Here is a 20505-nt window from a genome sequence, read left to right as displayed (position 1 = left end):
GCAAATCGATGATTCTCTCTTCATTGAAGTTTCTCTCCCTTACTCTCTGAAATCAGTAAAAATATATATTTTATAAAAAAGCTAGAAGAGGTTTTAGATATTAAGCAAATCATCTCTGTTTTACAGCACCTACCTGTGCTTCATCTGCAGTCACACCAGACTCATGCTGTAAAACTCAAAGCAGAACAATGCTCGGAGCACGTTCCCAAGAGAGATTTAGGAAATTATAATGTTGTTGCCTCTGGAAAACATTGGCCTTTTTCCTCCTTGTTCCGCTTCTCCCAGGATACCTGCTTGTCAAGTTTTCAGTAGGTTCTTTGGGCTTCGTCATGGCAACTGAGTACGTTGGCTAGGGTCCTAAGGGTTTCCAAATGTTTCATTATCTCTTGTTTTCAATGCTTTTTCTGTCACTTTTTAGTATGTTCACCCTAACACTTCTTGGCCAGGCCCCTTTCCTGTGCTTATAATCAGATTAGTATTCCCTTATTTCTCCCCTCCTCCAGTATTTTCACATTTATTTGAAGCAAGGGCAGGGCCCAACCCCGGTTATACCATAATAGAACCAAACCATAACAGAAGCCCCACACCCACATCTCAAACCCTGGTGGTTAAGATAAGTGGTAGCTAAAAATAGTGCACCCATCCAGTAATTGTCTGCGGTAAGATTAATACAATATTCACTTTTTTAAATGGGTAGAATCCGGGGTGAACAAATCGTTCCCTGCTTATGCCATTTAGGTCAGTCCCTCATCCTGGGGCATCCTTCTCTTCGTCCTTTCCTGATCCTTCTCTGTCCTTCAGGCTCATCTCGGGGTTCGCCCCTGCTGTGAGGTCTGCTTTAATTCGCCTCCTCGGCTCCCAGCCCTAATTAGGTTAGCTCTCCAGCACTCAGCTGACCCTCTGTCAGTACTTGTACAGTTATTAAAATTGCTGCTGTTTCCCTCCCAAAATTTCATTGAGAAATTTCAAACCCAGCAATGTGGCAATACCACTGTCCTAAATATCCATATACCATCTACATGGGTTTCCCCAGTGGGCTTATGCATTCATACACTTTTTTTTTTCTGAATCCAGAAGGAAATAAGTTGCACGTATCCACTCTTTCTGTTAGGCAGCCCTTCCTGACTGACAAAAGAGCTCCCTGTCTTTGGAGTAAGTATCCGTAATCATGTTGGGAGGTTTCTTTCTCGATTTGTTCATTCATCAAATAGTTGTTAAACTAGCCACTGTGTTTAGCTGAACCTGGAAGGTTTCGATGAGTAGATCGCTTGACTATAAAATCTGTATATGATTGAGGATGGTTAGTTCATAAGGAGAGGATAAAATGTTACCGTTGTTACGTGAAGAAAGGACCCGTGAAAGTACCCTCACGCATCCATGCATTCATTCAGTCATTCGGTCACCGGCATCTGTTGTCTGTTCTATACCAGGCACTGCCAGGGGCTCTTAGTGTTCACAGACCAGGCTTCTCACCTGTGAGATTTCCGTCGCACCCAGGAGAGGCCATCAGCGAAAACCGTGGAATATGCTCGTTGATGGAGGTCCCCGGGGTGCTAGGGACACTCGGGAGAGGAGGGCAGGCCAGGCTTTCAGAGAGGTTGCAGTGATGCTTGGGTAGTAATGTGAAGGATACGGATAAGGAGTAAATTAGGCAGATAAAAAGAGGAAAGGCACATTTGAGACCGAAGCGTCAGCATATTTCAAGTCAAAGGAGCATGAAAAAAGTGTGGGATGATCCCGGATCTGCCAGCAGTTTGGTGTAACTGCAGTGGCAGTTGCCAAGGGGCATTTGTGAGAAAAGGGAACACACAGGGCTGGAGGCGAAGGCCCAATGGATGAGGGGCTTTCTGAGTTCACCTCAAGGGTTGAAGCTTTCCCTGAAAGCCATGGGAAGCCATTGAATGATTCAGGTGGGACAGGGGTAGATATCCGATTGGTATGTTAGTGAACTTACCCTGGGAAAGATTGTGAAAAGGACAGAGCTAAATATTTTTAATTTAGCAGACTAAATATTGCTCGACTAGGACTAACTCAAAGAATACAAGGGATTCAGTGGCAGGGTTAGGTAATTACTGTGCAGTGTAGTAAATTAATCAAATTATTGTTACCTCAACCCATGTCTCTTACCCACAAATGGATTTTATTTTCTTTCAGACATTTTGTCCTAAGACAACTGACATGTAATTTTTTTTTAATTTTTTTAATGTATTGCTCACAGCAAGGAGTTAGTAGTCCCTGCAGTTAATATAGCTGGGGGGGGGGGGGGGGCGGGAATAGACACAAATTGGAAAGGAGGAGTAGCTATTATTAGACACACCTGGTTCTGCAGGGGACGGGGTGTCATTTTAAGTATTTTATTTCTTGCTGCAGAACCCTTTCTGCTGAGTAAGTGAACGGGAACTCATCAATGAAAACCTGACTGATTCTGGAGATTTTATAATTGATGCAATGTTTTTGTTTATTGGGCCAATTAGGCCTGATTGACTTGCAGATTGCAGCAGCTCTGACAAAGCTCCCATTGCTCACATTCCTGGTCTCTGTGCTCACCGCAGTGCCTACACCCTACCCTACGGGGATGCTCTTCAGCATCAAAGGGCCTGGGGATGAGTCTGAGGCAGCACTGGTAGGGGTCCCTGGTGCGGATATTTAAAGTCTGTGAGAGAGATTGCAAAAACTGACCTAGCCAGATCAGTTCAAAATATCACATGGTGTTTGTTTTAAACTCCTAGAGACACGCAGATCACATAGTGCTTGCTTTAAAGTTAATGCCACAAATGCGTCTCTCAACTGGCTTTCTGAAGGACACGTTATGAAACAGACTTTCACGTGGGCCAGGGTTTCTCCCTGGTACTGTTGCCATCTTGGGCCTGACAAAAATTTGTTGTGGGGGACTGACCTGGGGATTGTAGGATGCTCAGAATCACCCCTGGCCTCACCCACTAGACTAGTTTCCCTTCAAACCTTTAGGTCTGACCATCAAACTCGTCTCCAGATGCTTCCAGGTGTCCCATGGTGGGCAAAATTGCCCCTGCTTCAGAGCCATAGATGCAGGTATTGCAGGGTTAAGATGAAACAAGCAAAAAAGTAGTTTAGTTAATCTACTCATGGGCTAATTGCATTTATTCATTTCTCACATATGTATCTATATTTATATAAATATAGACAAAGATGTAGGTATAATGTTGTGTTTTTTTGCCGAGTGCTCAAATTCAGAGAATATTTCATAGGATGAGTAAATCTGAAATATCTGTGGAACTAATATAATATATGTGTGGGACTTTCATACTTTTTAAATGAATGTATAGAGAAAGAAAACTGAATCACAAAAAATGTATATCAAATTAAATAGATGAAGTTCCATAACACAGTGTCCATTTTTACATAATAATAGCAGAATTAGGATTAAAACTGTGAGAACGAAACCAAATTGGTCCCTTTTTAGTCATGGTTTTCAATATTGAACTTATACATTGTTTTAGAATTTTATTTTTATCTACAAATTTAGATTTTTTCACTTTTTAAATGTTATTACTAGTATCTGAAAATAGCATTGAGAGATGTAAATTTAAGTTGTTATGGGATTATATACGTACCCTACATATCAAGAGCCTAATCTTTATTCTAAAATGTTAACCGCTCAATGTCAAGTTTATATCTGAGCCACAAGATACCATGGTATAGGGTGTTCAGGCATTTAGAAGGGATATGCTACCATCATTAAGTTGAATAGAAGTATTAGAATTTTTCTAGCTAAATTCATCTAAGACCAATAATTTTCTAAGAGGAGGATGATGGAGGTGATAAAGAAAAAACCCACTGAAATTAATTTGTCTCAGCTCAATATATTTAAACAATTTCTAGCATTTTTTCCCAGTAAGCTTTTAACAAGCACTAACTCTCTGCCAGGCATTGTGGTGCCAAGCTAGGTGTTCACACCTACATGATTTCATTCATTCTGTAAAACAGCCCACTGAGGCAAATATGGGTAGTTCTGTTTTATAGGTGAGGAAACTAAGAATTAAGTACTGAAATACAGGTCACATAGTTGGTCAATATCAGAACCAGAGATTGAGCCTAAATGTTACCCTTCCTTTATTGGATAAAAGGACTACAATATACCAGGGACTTGGTAATGAAGAAACCATGGTATGCCAGTTCCGGCCCTACCTGAGATAACAGTTCATCAGAGTGCCTTCACATCTCATTTTTTTTTTTTTCATGTTTTTTCTCATTCACATTGAAGAATGAGATTTATCCATCACGTAGCTGATGGACCCAGGGAACATGATCTGTGAGTGGTTGCAGTAGCCATGTTCCATCAAAACTTTTCCATAAAGAGACTATCTGTCAGAAGAATTTTTTTGTTCCCACAATATCTTAGAAATGCGAGATGTCCTTATTTTTCATGCATGACTTCCGGCATAGAGTTCCTTCTTTCTCTAATTTGATCACGTTAAGTTATGTAATTGATAGAGGCTATAATACCATCTTTGTGTAGCAGTGCCTGCATCTTTTATATTTAAAATTCCTTAAGACGAGTGACATCTGTGCACAATAACAGCTATAGTGAGACTTGCATTAACGCTGTGTTTTTGTTATCTCAGCAAGCGATCACTTGCAAGGAGACAATGTCCCCTTTGTGATCCAGTTGAACACTGCCTGCTTTGACATGTCCAGCATCTGTGCAGCATGGCGGAGGTCAGGAAGGACACATTCGTGACATACCTGCCATCACTCCAGACATCCACCTCCAATCAGGATCGATGTGGGAGTGGGAACCTATCTGGCACCCTAGATGTTCCATTAATCCAATATGTTCTTTGAATCAGAAAACAAAAGCTTTAATTGCATGATATGGCCCAAACTGACCTCTTAGTAAACAGATTTAATTTGGAAGCAAAAATCTCAATGTCTTCAAAAACATTGTATCTAGAACACATTTATAACCTCAGACTATTTTCTAAATCCAGTTCTGCCAATGGAACTTAGCTTCTCATCAAATACTTTAAACGAGGAAGCCACCAACCTGGAAAAAAAAGTCAGACGCGAGGAGAGCGATTACAACAGAGTAGAGAGTAGATCTATTATTACAAGGGTGAAAGGGAATCCAATTCATTCTGTGACTTCTGTCGTTTTCTGGGCATAACTGAAGATCCAGGGCAGCCCATGTTAGGACCCTGGTTACAAATGTGATGGGAGCTCCGTGGAAATGGACCGCTTTGCCTGAATGCTGAACTGTCTCCCATCACAGTGAGCTCAGCCTTGTGTAACTGACCGCTCTTTGGAGAAGTTCCTCTGATGATCTAAGTCACTAAATCTGTGTATCACCAAACCTAGGATGGTTGCAGGTGGTTTATTTAGAAAGCATTTCCCTATGCTAGAGTTCGAAACATACGCATGTCATATCTTTAGTAAGTTTACCATCTGTAAATATATATTGAGACAAATTTCTTAAAGAGTAACCCAAAACTCTCTTGGTTAGCAGATTGTAAGTTTTGAAAGTAAAATGGATATGCAGCCTAAACCAATTTTCAGATAATTTTTATAATGTTTAGTCCCTTTTGTTACTTAGTTAGCTAAGTGAAAATGTATTGTGTGACTTTTCTCTTTACAGAGAGATAAAATGATTGAACGTTTGCTATTTCCAAGTTGTCGCACTACAAGGCAAAACAACTCATGTATTAATATTGTCATCATTCATTCTCTGAGGTCTTATAGTTTTTCACTTTCAAATTTTGATATCTGAAATTGGATGAATGTAATTGAGCCACTAAGCACAGTTTATCTTCCCTAATTAATAGATGAATTGCTGAAAAGATGCAGTGGTTAGGTTACTGATGTCAAGCAGCCTTTTTTAGTTATTGTTTTGTTTTTCAAAAAAATGTACCTTCTGAAAATAGAATTAAGAAGTGTTTGCTTCATTTTACCTTGCCTTAAGTACAGTTTGGGGACAACTGAGATAGCCTTGAGGTTGCTATAACAGAGCTACATTATTCTAATTACACAATTTTATTAAACATCTTTCAAAAGGCTGAAAGTTTATTCTGGTCCCTCCCCCCTCCCCCCTCCCCCCTTGGAATTCCAATCTAGTTTTCAGGGACTCGTTTCTTCTGAGATTTTCTATCATCTTAAAAGGGCAAAAAAAAAATAAAATGATTTATATGAGTGTGTATATATGGGTAGGAATGAGGGAGGGAGATAAATGTTTGGACTCAAAAGATATAAAGGGATCTTTCAAAAGCATAAACAAGGCAGCCTGTGTCAAGGCAAACCTGTCAAAGGATTGCTAAATTTGCTACAACCTAGAGGGAAGGCAAGCCTGACAGTCCATGAACCATTATTTCTTTATCTACAAAATTAGGTGGTTCGCCACACTATTTCTAAATTCTCTTCCAACTCTAAGATTCCTCAATTTATTAACTGCAAACTTGAAATGGAAACAAAGGAAGAGTAGTCTCAGGATCACATTGGAGGTTAAAAGCTGACAACCAGGTTTGTAACCCAAGCTAGAGGGATTGCTGCTCTTTGAATATTGAGTAACAGCTTTCCAACCTTGAATTTAATTACCATCCAAAGTGTCTTATTTTGGTCTGAAAGATACATCTGGTTTCAAGACATGATTTTTAGAGAAAGCAGACATCTTTATCACGTGTTATTTTTACCAGTTGATTTTTATAGTGCTTAATTTTATTCCATTTCAATCCATTTCTCTTTTTCTTTTGCTGTGTGAGTCATCCTGCTGCACTCTGCACGGTATAATGTAATATCCTCAGCACCTAATAAGCTGGCAGATACATTTCCATTTGCATGTAGATGCTATGGAAAATTTAACTGAATTAAACTGTAATGCCTCACTTACTTTTAAGTGGTCCGTGTTGGAAGATTAATGAAGGAATCTTACAGTTTATTGTTTTATTTTGGAAATGGAGCAATCCGATGCTTTGAGAGGATAGAGTATGACAGGTGCAAGACTGAAATTTAAACACGTAGGCAGAATGAGGAAGCACTTATTGCAGCCAAGTAGGAAGGTGAGCAGCTTTTGGAACATCGTCGTCATCCTTTTCTGTTTTACTATTTGTGATGAAAATGAAGGACATCAAAATCATGGCTTGCTAATCAGTTATTTGGGATGGTGAATTAAGACAGATTTCCTCTAGGCACCATCTCATTTACCCTTAATTAACAGTCAAGGAATCATTTGCAGAATATTAGGCATTACTAGTTTGATGTAGCAGAGATAGACTAAAATGATAGTGTTCATATTTCATAGCAAAATTGAGGATGTGTTATATATTTATTTAAAGTAATTAAAGCTTTAATTTGGAAGGAAAATATATTGGGCAGAGTTTATATTTGACTCTCTTCAGTGATTCAGTTAATTTAGGGAAAGAAGTGATTTCATGTAAAACTCTATGATTAGCTATTATTAAATAATTTTTAAAGGAAGATTTTCAAACATATTCACAAGTGGAGAGAGTAGAATAATATAGCATGATCCCATGTCAAGATTTTTAATATTTGTTAAGCATGTTGCTTCTGTCTTCCCACTTTTTTCTTGCGGGGGTGGTGGGTTGGACGATGGGTGGGGTGGCACATCCTAGATGCCATATAATTTCTTGTATAAAGGCTTTCATGTGCATCGTGTCCATATCAAGACTGCTTTAAAAACAAGGATCTCCTTTATCTTTTCTTCTTTAGAAACATTGAAGTTAAAAAAAACTATAAATTAGAAGAGAAGACTAGCCCAGCTGTAGAAAGAGCACTTATAACATCACTTCTTATTTTTAAATTTCTAGGTCCAGTGATTTCTTATTAGAAAACTATCCAATTTTTACAGTTCTAACAAAAGACATTTATGCATGCACTTTGTTTACATTTCAAGAGGAGGGCGTTGGCCAGGGAAGGACCATTTTCATTCGCTGGATAATGGGCGAGCGCAATGGCCCCACGAAAGCGAAATGCTCTGAGGCATCTTGGGCCGGAAGTCATCTGTCCCACTCCGTGTCGTTGGTGTCAGCCACCACTGTCTCCCAGCGGCACTGCACGTGGCCACTTCCCGGCTTAGTATAAATTATTAAGTAGCTACAGGACAGTGGCTTAAACCCACGGAGCTGACAGATACGCCCTGGCATTTCCCTTACAGGCCTTGGCCATTCCAACCAGGGTGTGAACTTGGAGTCAGAGGAAGCAGGCTGCCCATGGGCCGGATGTGATTGCCGGGAAAGTGCCATGGCTTTATTATTTGTGGAAGAAAATCTACATCACATCTACCAAATAAGAATAAAGTGTTCAGTGTGTACCTGGACGTGGAAATGATAATTGGGGAAGTGCACACTGCCCGCCGCCCCCCCCCCCCCCCCCCCGGCCCCACCACCACCCACGGCTTCTTTGTTTGCTTCTGGGTCAAAGGAGGACTTGTAAAGGGGGAGTAATTATGTTTCCCGTGGACAGCGAAGAATTGACTTTACCATGCTATTTATTGGAATGCGTCTATTATTCTTATGTCTTACTTACATGACAAAGAAGATACCTTTTGACACACGTGCATCAGAAGCCATTGAGGTTCTGAGCTCCTTTTGGGAATAGTTGTTTTCGATGGTGAATAAAGATGGGGTTTGCTCCAAATTTTTTTTTTTTTCCCTCTAGCAAAGCATGGATGCTGAAAGGCTCCTCTTGGCAACGTGTGTGTAGCTCTTCTCACAATGAAGTGTAGAGAATTGAAGACTAATTTCATTGAAATCATAAATGCACTGCCGTCTGTAGAGGATCAGTTAGTCGAGATAAACACCACTGATTACTGCTGAATTATGCATACAAATGTTGATAACATCCTGGGTAATGAATTCGGAAAAATAAATAATAATTACCCTAATAGAGACCTGTTACTTAAATTTCCATACATTTCTTGAATCCTGAACAGGACTGTTTTCTAACTGGCTAATACGGTCTTACCGGTATAATTTAAGAAGCATTTACAATGCAACATAAGCCATATTTATTTCCCTTTAGACTTCAGCAGATCCAGGTTTTAGATATCAACCCTTTGTTTCCAGGAGGAATTTCTATTTATTTTCATATTCCTGCTACAGGACATATCAATATACTCATAAATCAAGAGTCTGAAGTATAATATGAGATTATATTTTTAAAAGGAAGTTTATACAATTTCAAAAACAATTTTAAACTAATGACTAAAACATTTAAAAATTTAAAAATGTAGTTTTTTTTCTCTGATGACTCTATTCTGTTAAATTGTCCCAATATATACAAATATTTGACTCAGATGTCTTAGAAAACATTCTCACAGATCATCAAGAAGGAATATAACTAGAGCTGTGCTTTAATTGTTTTTCTGTTTTCAGTCTTTGTTTCATACTGTGAAATAGTTCTGCCTTCATAGTTGGAGTCTCTGAAATTGGAGGGGATTCTTTGTTATTTGTGGCTCATACCTGATACAGGAAGCTGTTTCAGAAGCAGGATGAAATGTTAATGGCGGGAAGACTTGCTGACTAATAGTTGTTGGAAACTTGCCATTCGTCAAACTGTTAACGTAGACGGTCATATATTAGATCTAGCTGAGAGCGGAGCCAATGCCCAAGGAATCTGAAATAACACTTTGTTGGCAAACAGCGTGTTTTTAGGAACAAGAGCTTGTTGTGAAAGACGCAGAAGAATCCTATCATTTGTCCCAAATCCGTGTCTTGGCAGCTGCTCTGAGGGCTGCACGCACTTTGTCTTCTTGGGGAACCGGGATTCTGCCACTGCACCTGCGGGTCTGCACGCTGACTCGTTCCCCATCTCCTCCCGGTCTGTTTCCCTTTTCCTCACTTCCTCTTTTCCCTGGTCTTCCCTTTTCCCTTGACTCAGAATGGGATCGGGAGTTGGGGTTGTGGTTGGTGATTCACAGGCCAACTTTCTGTTCCTTTCATTACAAAACCCCAAAACCATGGCAGTCAGGAAAATTCAGCAACAACAGTGAGTCTGTTCCAAGTAGTTGAAAGATTTTCCTTGTGAGTAGGAAGCTGTTCATAATGGTTAAGAGTTGTACCTTTCTTCAAAAGAGTCACCTTTTGGATAAGATGACATTTTGCAGTTTTAATAGAATTATGCTTGGGGATGATGCTTTTCTCATTAAATTGTCTGGGTCCTTGTTCTTATGTGGGCCTTGGAATCTGGGTTGATTTGAAACTGTGTTCTGACTAAACCATCTCCAGGGACCCGAACCTCCAGATCAGCAATTTTCAACCTTTTTCATCTCATGACACACATAAACTAATTGCTAAAATGCTGTGGCCCACCTGACAAAAAATAGGTATAATTTTGATTCATCTACACCGGATAGCTATTGTGTTGGTTGTTGTCCTTTATTGGCAATATAAGGGAATAGAGGTCAGTGCCCCTGACTAAATAATCAGATATTGCATGTTTTTTGCATGTTGGCATACTACAATATTGAAAATTACTGCTCTAGATAGTAGAGAAGAGGCACTATAGCTGGGGCTGGTAGAGTGGTTATAGAGCCCAAGTTAAGAAGTTCAAACTTGGCACTTGAACTTATCAGCCATATGACTGTTAGCCAATTGCTTAACCTGTTTCTGTTTCAGTTACATTATCCTTTCTTTGGGGGTAATAATAGTGCCTACCAACAAGAGTGTAAGGTTTTAAATGAGCAAATACATATGAAGCACTCGCTTAGCACATGTTATATAACAATTATGTGTCCAATGACAAATTATTGATGGAATTAAACATATGCCTCAATCTATTTGGAAATCACATTCATAATAGAATCTTTGGCACTTATTTACTTAGAATTCTTTAATATTGAGTAAACTATCTTCTACATGGCCCTAATTTCTTTTACAATGAGAACTATTGTTACATTGGTTAATTTATCCTATGTAATAAAGACGTAATATGCAAATTGACCATCATGCCCTCATACAAGATGGCCACCCCCATGTGGCTGCCACAAGATGTCCAGCAGGAGAGGGCAGTTGGGGGCGATCAGGACAGCAGGGGAGGGCAGTTGTGGGCAACCAGGTTAGCAGGGGAGGACAGTTAGGGGCGACCAGGCCAGCAGGGGAGAGCAGTTGGGGGTGATCAGGCAGGCAGGGGAGCAGTTAGGCATCAATCAGGCTGGCAGGGGAGTGTTTAGGGGAGATCAGGCTGGCAGGCAGACATGGTTGGGGCAAACAAGCAGGCAGGCAGGTGAGCGGTTGGGAGCCAGCAGTCTGGGATTGTGAGATCGGGTCTAAACCGGTAGTTGGACATCCCCCGAGGGGTCCCAGATTGGAGAGGGTGCAGGCTGGGCTGAGGGAACCCCCCCAGTGCACGAATTTCATGCACTGAGCCTCTAGTTATTTGATTAAATGTACAGCTGTCATATTCTGCGCACAAGGAAAGAGAATTAAGGCTATTCCATCTAGTCTGGCTATGCAAATGAGATATAGTAGTATATTTGCTTGTATAATATTTATCAGTTTTGTTTGGTTTTATGAAATTATTTAAATGTTTCCCTACATGCTATTTATTTAATTGCTAAACAACTTTATGCAAAACCATTTTAAATATACCTGTACCATTGCTTTTTCCTATAAATATTTTCTCTTTGGAAAAGATAAAACCTTTTTATATTCCCAAATGATCAAGAAACCCTTCCTAATATACTGAATTGTTGAAGTAAGTTTGTAGTAGACAAACTACTTTAGCAACTGTAGTTTGATTTATAATATGATTATCCTGTATATTTAACATATACTGAATAACTTAAAACTAGGTTGGATGCAATGGCAATTAAATATAAAGACTCGTTTTACAAGACGTTACCACTGACACTTCTGATAATTAACCTTGAGTTTTTCTGTTGAAGACTACCTAGTCCTAGCAGATTCACAGAATGTACACTGAAGTAGGGATTCCTGTACCTGCTAAACTGCGAATATGGTTATTTCTGAAAAGTTTTATGAAAGTATGTGATCCTTTGCCAACCAGTGGTCATGGATATTGGGTAATTACAGCATTCTTCTGTGCGATAGAACCCACCTGTGGATGCACAGTAACTTTTTTTGGAGGCTTAAATATTAAAATTATTTCAGATTTTCCCTCAAACTATTGTTTTGATTGTACTCCATAGTTTTGGGCAAGATGTAGTTTCCTTTCCTGGGACCATTCCAAATTGCTTAGAATTGTCTTTATTATATTTATTGGGACACAGCTTTTCTAAATTACACTTTAGTAATTGCTACAAATAAGTGGTGAAGAAACAGGAGGTTACACTAGGATTGTTTGTTTTTTGTTTAGTTTTTATTGTTTTCGTGTTTTTAGTTTGTTTAATTTGTCTTTGTTTGTTTTTGGTCGAGGTTTAGATGAAATGGGTTAAGGGTTTAAGTACCCTGTCTCTGCTCCATGTGAATTGGTTCAGGACTCTAATTTCCTTGAGATAGACTGAGACTAATGACATTATATGCTAACCCTCTAAGGCAGCGGTTCTCAACCTGTGGCTCGCGACCCCTTTGGGGGTTGAATGACCCTTTCACAGGGGTCGCCTAAGACCATCGAAAAACACATATATAATTACATACTGTTTTTGTGATTAATCACTATGCTTTAATTATGTTCAATTTGTAACAATGAAAATACATCCTGCATATCAGATGTTTGCATTACAATTCATAACAGTAGCAAAATTACAGTTAGGAAGTAGCAACGAAAATAATTTTATGGTTGAGAGTCACCACAACATGAGGAACTGTATTAAAGGGTCGTGGCATTAGGAAGGTTGAGAACCACTGCTCTGAGGCAATTAAAGATCTTCAAAACAGGTATAATTTCTAAAACTAAAACAGAACTTAAAATCACAGACTACTGTTCTCAGCCTGGATGAGTTAATATTAATGCTAACCCACAAAGAGCTCTTAAAGATTTGGGGTTATGAAGACTTGTATGCCATTGTTTCATAGAACATTTCAGTTGCATAACCTTGAGATAAAAATGTTTTCCTTCACTGTTCATCACTTACTATGTTCTCTGTGTTTGAGACGTTTCCTTTGGTTACAGATTTGAAGTTTGAAAGATGCATCGTAAAGTATAAAAATAGGAAGTGTCCACCAAATGCAACATTATCAGTTGTAGAACATATTGGTCCTTGAATGCCTAAAATACAGTGCCTGAAATGGTAAGAGGAAAAAAGGAAGTGGGCTAATTTGAGAATTTGACACTATCTTTATCTTCCAGATTGCTCAAATTAGACTCTTTCTTTGCATCTAAACTCAGAGTTTATCTTCAGGTCTAATTGACGCTGAACCCCAAATAGAAAGAAGAAAATGAGAAGATAAGGGGAATGGACAGGCGATAGGAATAGGGATGGGAGATCTTTCAGATTATTAATTGATTGCTAGGTACAAGTTCCTAAAGAGGTTTGAAATAGGTTTTATAGCTTTTGCCTCATCATCCTGCCCCCGCAAGCCTTGGCTAAATATACCCAGAGTATTATAAACTTGAATAAGTATTTCTATCACTCTAACATGTTATATTTAACCCTTCATATAGGAATTACTACATTTTTCAGTGCTATATTTTAATATAGGTTTTACCCATTTTCCTGTATTAGGTTCATTTTTAAATCACTTATGAGTATTTGTGTACTTCAAATATGTATATATTCCCCTGCATATTTCTTTAAGCATTGAGTTATTATTTTGACCCTCTGAATATGCTTTTTTTGGCATTACATAGGAAGATTAATTAATCAAAATATTCATACGCCCATTCCAAATTAAGTTTTTTTTTTCTTATCATAGCAAGTTTTTATAACATACCGTTTGTGAAGGACACAGTAAATGAAACAGGGTCAGGGGTCAGATGAATAAACTGGCTTCATGTCAGAAAATACTTCCCTGGTTTTAGATAGACCCCACATGCAAAAATCATACATCTTTTCTCAAACTAAGATTTGAGCATAGGTGTTTTATATAACAAGTTTTATTTTTATATTACATTTACATAAAAGGCATCTCTATACTCTGCCCATAGTCAGACTTATTTGAAACAAAGCCTTAATTGAAAGAACACATCTGGGTTTGGGGGTGTGTGCACATGTGGGTATATGTGAAGGTTGCAGAAGTTTATAGGTTTGCTTGATAGAACTATGTCTATATTCTTTAGGCAGGGTGTGGAAAAAGCCCAGGGCATAATTGAATTAGTATATATTCTTACGTGCTAGAAAATAAAAATAAAAACGAACTCTACCTATAAAATAAATGCACACTGCTTTCTTTTAAAAAAGCCTGTTTACAGTTTGAATAGTGTAAAGTTTATGACATTAAAAAGATGAATAGTTATGATTGCATACTTATTGAATTATTATAATAGGGAAATATGTTATTGAAAAATCTATCACAAAATTCATTTGGGTGATGATTATATTCACTAGTTAGCAAAATTTTATTTCACTTTTCCACATTCATATTTCTATGAAAATTGGTCTTAATTTAATATGTAAATAATTATTCTTTTCATTTGCATATATTAATTTCCAGATGTGTTTCTATGGAGGGTGTGTTTTACCTCTCTGATTAAAAAATGCTGTCTAGTTGAGCTTTATAACAGCAGGGTGAGAAAAGACCAAAGTTTGTTTTTCTCTAAAATGCTTAGTTTCATTTCAAAAGAATCAGCCCAGACAGTGAGTTTAAAGGTGTTAGTTATTTGATGGCAAATAATTGTTTGACTTATTACTTTGTTTCCCAACTCTTTTGTTACCCTAACCTCCTTCAATGCAGGGGTCATATTTTTTGAGGTTAGGGACATACTAGATGCTTGCTGTATTTCTCAATTGATTTATAAACAACCTTTGTGTAACCAAGTAGCCATAACACACTCCTTAGCTACCCCAAGGCTGCTATATTTAGACTTGTTTAGTAAGCAGAGGTGGTAATGTTTAATTGAGTAAGCAAATATAAGTATGAAATAGTTTGCCTTTGAACCCATTTGGCAGTAGAAGAGCCAAATGGAAATCTAGCTGCCCACTCTTACCCTGTTTGTCTTGCGCAGTAGGTAAGCGGGCTGCCACTCAGACCATGATTCGTTAAGGAAAGGAAACCTTTCTTTCCCCTACAATTATAATGTAAAATCAGAAATGTAAGAGTACATTGTGAATCTGTAATAGAATCCTGGTCTCTTGTCATGATAACACTGGGTTACATAACACTTTTAAGAAGGGACAAAAGCTGGAGAAGCCATACATTATATTGGTGAGGACTTGAGGGATAATGGAAGTAAGACTTTCCTGCTCCTTCCCTACAGCTCCAGGTAATTTGAAGTGTGAAAGGCAAAATAAAACTTTGAAAATCCCAAATAAATGGGAGAACTTTCTCTAGAGACTCTATTATTTTTATAGTACTTCTATTATAGGACTTTGGTCCATGCATGCCATTGGATATGAATCCCAGACAATTAATGCAGAGTGTAGTATACCTTTAATATTTTTAGCTTGAAGATATTTGTCCTCAGTGGCAGAACAGAGTTGGGTAGGTGTTCTGTTATGTCTCTTCGTACATTGAGTGGGGGCTATCTCGGTCTTGTTTTTCTTACCTTTTAAATTCAGTTTTGGTTATTCTGACATTTTCTACAACTTCATTTTATTTTTTGTTTTGTTTGTTTGGTTTTTGCTGTATCAATCTCAGCTCTATAACCTAGTTTATTTTGTATATCATCTCATACATATCAGGGTGTTTCCGCATAATATCGAGTCTCCCCATAACATCTTGGAAGGAGTGGCTCTCACCTGAGAGGTAGGGGGGGCCTTCCTTCCAGTCTCACAGCCCAGGGAAGGGAGGACCTGTTTAATCCCATGTCAGGGCTCCAGGGCCCACGACACATGGCTCTCCGGGGAGGCAGTTTTGTTTTGACACAGGTTCCTACCAAAATTTCTCTAAGATCTCTGTTGCCCACTGACAGCCTCTGTGTCAGATTGCTTGCAGAGGATGAGTCTGTGCAGATTGAGTTGCTTTGGGGTGCTGAAGTGAACCCCACTTTCTGGGTCTGTAACAACTACTACCACGGCTGGAGCCTGGCATTCCCACTTACCCCGGGGCTGCTGACAGAGTTCACACAGCTCCTAGAGGAGTTCACAGGCCACTGGGGCGTTTCCAAGGCCAGTAGTTTGTGCTCATCCCACGGGGCGCTGTCGGGAGAGTGAGTCCATAGCACACGCAGGTGCCCATGGCCCTCCACAGCTTCAGAGCTGTTTATGTGCCCAGGCAGAGCCAGAACGTCTTCTGAAAATAGCAAAGATCTGCAAACGTTGGTGATAGAGCAGTCCTGTCCCATGAATAGAGAATACATCAGATTAGATGAGCCCTGTGAAGGCTCCATTGTGAGGAGGTCAACAAAGATCTGTTATCCCCATGGAACGGCTGCCATGGAGCTGATTCCCAAGGGACAGCTCTCAGGTTGTTCTTGGAGGGACCCTCTGGGCCGTGCCGCATGGTATTGGTGCCAAGGCTCAGAGATGAACACTTATTTTTCAATTTATTTTTATTTTTATTGATTTCAGAGAGGAAGGAAGAGGGAGAGAGAGATAGAAACATCAGTGATGAGAGGGAATCATTGATCGGCTGCCTCCTGCACACCCCAAACTGCAGATCGAGCCCGAAACCCAGGCATGTGCCCTGACCAGGGATCGAACCATGACCTCTTGGTTCATAGGTCAATGCTCAACCACTGAGCCTTGTCAGCTGGGCAACACTTTTTAGCATGTAGATGTATCATGATATATTTCAGGGTCCTTTTACCTTGAAAACTATGTCCGTCATGTTGGAAAAACAACGAAAATGATGATCTGGAGATTGTCCCTTTAAGCTGTGACTGAGAGAATTAGTGATTCCACCTTTGCTCACCTCAGATTCCCATTGTATGTTATGGACACTTAAGGAGATCAGTAGCATCTAAGTAAATCCATACCATTAAAGGGAGTTTTAGACTTACTACTTATTGGATTTATTATTTGTTTAGATTAAATGAGAATTTGACTTAGCAACCAAACATTTTCATCTCATTTTTCAAAATATAAAATTTATGTAATTTGTCTTTGAATTATTACAGACCTCCATATGCCTAGGGTACAACAGAAGTTTATAATGTTTTATTTTAGGAAAAGTTACACTTAGAGCGGGTGGTGGTAGGTGGAAATAGGCTACGGCAAACTCTGCCAGGAGGAAATACTTCTTAGAAGAGTAGCTACCAATCATTATACTTTTAACCCATATGTCAGGGTATATTTAAAACTTTTTTACAAGTCCTTTTCATATATAAAATAATCCTGTATCCCCAAAGAGTGTTGTTCCCAGGATTTTGCCTTGCTAGAGAGTCATGGAAAAATAATGGAAAATGAAATGTTTACAGTCTGAAAAGCATCCAAACTAAATTCAGGTTGATATTTAGACGTTACCTTAAAAAAAAAAAAAAAAAAGAAAATCACATTGTATTGTCAGTGTAAAAGCCATAAAATGTCGTGACAATACTCTATGAAACAACATGTCATAGAAAAAGAAGCTGAGCAACCAATAGATTACAGTCACGGTGTTTAACACCCTTTCAGGCAGCCTGACACGGAGCTGGTTGTTGAAGCAAATCTGATGGGCACTGAAGCGGGCCATTTTCAACTTTCCCTGGCAGGTGTGGCCTTGATGTGACGTTTGCTTTTCCAACCTTTGGCTGTAACACCTGAAATCTAAATCTGTTTCATCTTGCTTGGACAATCAGACAACCTATTGTGTTTCTTTGGAAGTGCCTAATTTTATAAACCAGCGTTGTCAGGAGTTCAGAATCCCAAACTTTGTACCATGAGATAGGCTGTGGTCCTGTTGTTTTTCTGAGTATTGCCTGCGGATTTGATTCTTCTGTGGGCATGTTCTCACGGAACTTGTTTAGGTAATTATTATTCACTCTTTAGGCCTGAAAAGATGATCAAATAAGCATGGTCTAGTTTTCAGAATTATGTGTGCTTTTTATGTAATGCAAGAGAGGTTCCACGTCTCTAGCAGAAATTGCAGGAAGAAAACATTGTGCTGGCCATACTTAGCTTTGAGGCATGATTTGCATCTTTGTTTCAGTTTGAGAGACAAATAGGGTAAGGTTTTGAAAAGAAATGAACTTGTAAGGTATTTTTAAATATATACTTTTTTCCTCCAAGAATATTTTTTCTTGTTTTAAGGTCTTTCTTAGGCTAAATCTTTCAAAAGCCATTATTGCCTTAAATAAATAAGGTATTCCCTAGTCCTCTGTCAGGGCAGAAAAAGGGGAATTTATAGGCCTGGTCCTTTTACATACTTTTTAATGTTTTAGTTTAGGTGATCTCCCATGATTAAAAAAAAAAAAATCTTCCTCCTAACAATTACTTTCTTTCATCTAGAGCATAATCAATTAAACTCTTCATGGATTTCAATTATATCAAATTATATTATTTTTGGATAATCAATAGTGTACATATTAGTGTATTACTTAACTATCCCACTCAGCACCTTTTCCACATGACTGATAATTCTGTCCTCAACTGACAAAGGAATAAATAATTTTTAAATTTTCATCAGTCATGGGATGACTTTTTTATGTATGTAATGAATTAAGTCACATCATAATAGATCGATCCTTTTAAATGACAGATATTAAATGCGTCACTTGCCTTTTGGAGTGATGTTGAAGTGAGTACAATCTGGGAACTGCGTGATAGAATTTCTACAAAACATTAATATTTATATTGTGGGTCACCACCTGAAGACTAATAGCTCTATGCCCAGAATTCTTGTCATGGACTCTGTTAGTAAAACAGTAATAAAAGTGATAAAGTGGTTCCCTATTTTATATCCCGTGGCTGGTTATGGTCATCTGGCTAGAGTCTAACTCATATTAATCCCTTGAGTCAACAGTCAGGAACATTCAATGATGTACTTAAAATACTTTTTCACATGTGGTATTTAGAGTGTTTAGAATGTCAAAGGATCCTTTGTAACAATCTTCCCCTTGAGTGGTTCAAAAGATATTTTTAAAGTTATTTTTCAAAGAACACAGTGTTTGAAGACTTTCAGAAAATATAAATCTCATAGAGTACTTTGGAAAAAAAAAAAAAGTTTAGTTCTAGAAAAAAAAAATCACACCATACACTGAAAGTGATATATTAGTCAAATAATCCATGAAAAATTCAAGAAAGCAGAGTATGGGTTCATTTATGGTTGAGAAAGGAACTTTTATTTTTTCACGAACAAGAGAATGCGTCTGATGCTCCCTTAGGGAGCTACACCCTTCTCTATAATTGTGTTTTTTACATTTTATGTTCAAATGTAAATGACTGAAGAGAAAGCATAATGTGTTCATATTTTTCTTAGCACATATTAAAGCCTGTTTCCATGGCAACAACTTTTAATTGGCAAGTCCCATTCTGTCAGTACTCTCAAGCTTATTTTACTTGGGTACATTGAATTGTTAGCAATGTTTCACAAAGTGAGACTTAGATTTGGCATTGTTCTTTGGCATGAGAGATGTTCCCGGTCAAGGATTTATTTTATTGAATAATTTAGCTGTCATGTGTTTGTGTAGTAGGTTGCTGTAGAGATGATACGTGTATCCCTCCCAACATTGTTGTGTTTGGGGAAACCTACTGAGGATTAGTACAGACACTCAGACTTGCAAAGTGAGAAAAGTCACTTGTATTATTTTATACAGGTATAGGAGACAACTGTCTCATCCGGCAGAACAGAGATTGACAAAAATTAAAATCCTTTGGGCCTATGTTTCAGTGATTCCTTGTGGCCTTGCCTTTCATAGTATAGAGTAGATTGGCTTATTAGAAACAAGCACAGTTTGTAGCTTGCCCCTCTTGAATTTTCTCTCTTGAATCAATGCGGTGCAGAATGTGGAAGCAGGTATTTGGTGAGTTGCATTTGGCTGCTGCAGTGTTATAAAAATAGATTGAGTAAACAGACCCAGCAGGCCAATGCGGCTTGGATTTTGAACTCTTCCGAGACCCAATATAACTTGGATAGTTTATAAGTCTGGGGAGAAATACGAATCTCGGAGATAATTGTAATATTATATAATGAAGAACTATTTTACAGCAGAGAATCAGGTGTTGTATCTATAATAATTATTTCAGAGAGCTTTATCTGAAAGCTTCAATTTTTAAGCTATTCTAGTCTGCTGTGAATTTTTTTTCCCTTTGCTATTTTTATATCACTGCAGTAGCATAACCCTGCACCGAACACAAGACAGCACTGCAGTTGGTGTTGAATGTAAAACTGTTATTAAACGAAAGCTAACAAAGTAAATCCTTGGAAAGAAAGAAGTCGTCTGCATTGAAGACTGGTGATATTAAAACTAAAAATTAAAATATGAGAGGAGTAAATGACGCTGTAGAGTGAGTTCTTCCTTCAAAAGCCACGATTCCATATAACCAAGAGCTAAAATATGTTTAGTCACTCCTTTTAATTATTCTCTACTGTTGCAGCTTTT

The 20505-nt window shown here is 38.4% G+C and overlaps 1 protein-coding gene across 19 annotated transcripts in view; it reads left to right on the top strand.

Annotated features, from left to right (window-relative positions):
• MBNL1 (muscleblind like splicing regulator 1) overlaps positions 1 to 20505 on the top strand; it is a 176453-nt gene that overhangs the window by 92863 nt on the left and 63085 nt on the right. Inside the window, exon 1 of one of the 19 annotated variants that reach the window (XM_036349124.1) lies at positions 1130 to 1152. The exons of 17 other annotated variants lie outside the window; for them this stretch is intronic. Coding sequence is in view for 1 of the 2 variants with exons in the window: in XM_036349115.1 (XP_036205008.1) it covers positions 13175 to 13177 (3 nt within the window). In the remaining variant the exon portion in view is untranslated. Of the gene's footprint in view, positions 1 to 1129; positions 1153 to 12743; positions 13178 to 20505 lie in introns of those variants that run through there. One more of the 19 variants, XM_036349115.1, reaches the window with a different exon arrangement.

The sequence above is a fragment of the Myotis myotis genome, unplaced genomic scaffold, assembly GCF_014108235.1.
Source record: "Myotis myotis isolate mMyoMyo1 unplaced genomic scaffold, mMyoMyo1.p scaffold_m19_p_2, whole genome shotgun sequence".
NCBI lineage: Eukaryota > Metazoa > Chordata > Mammalia > Chiroptera > Vespertilionidae > Myotis > Myotis myotis.
This window is presented reverse-complemented; position numbering and strand designations above follow the sequence as displayed.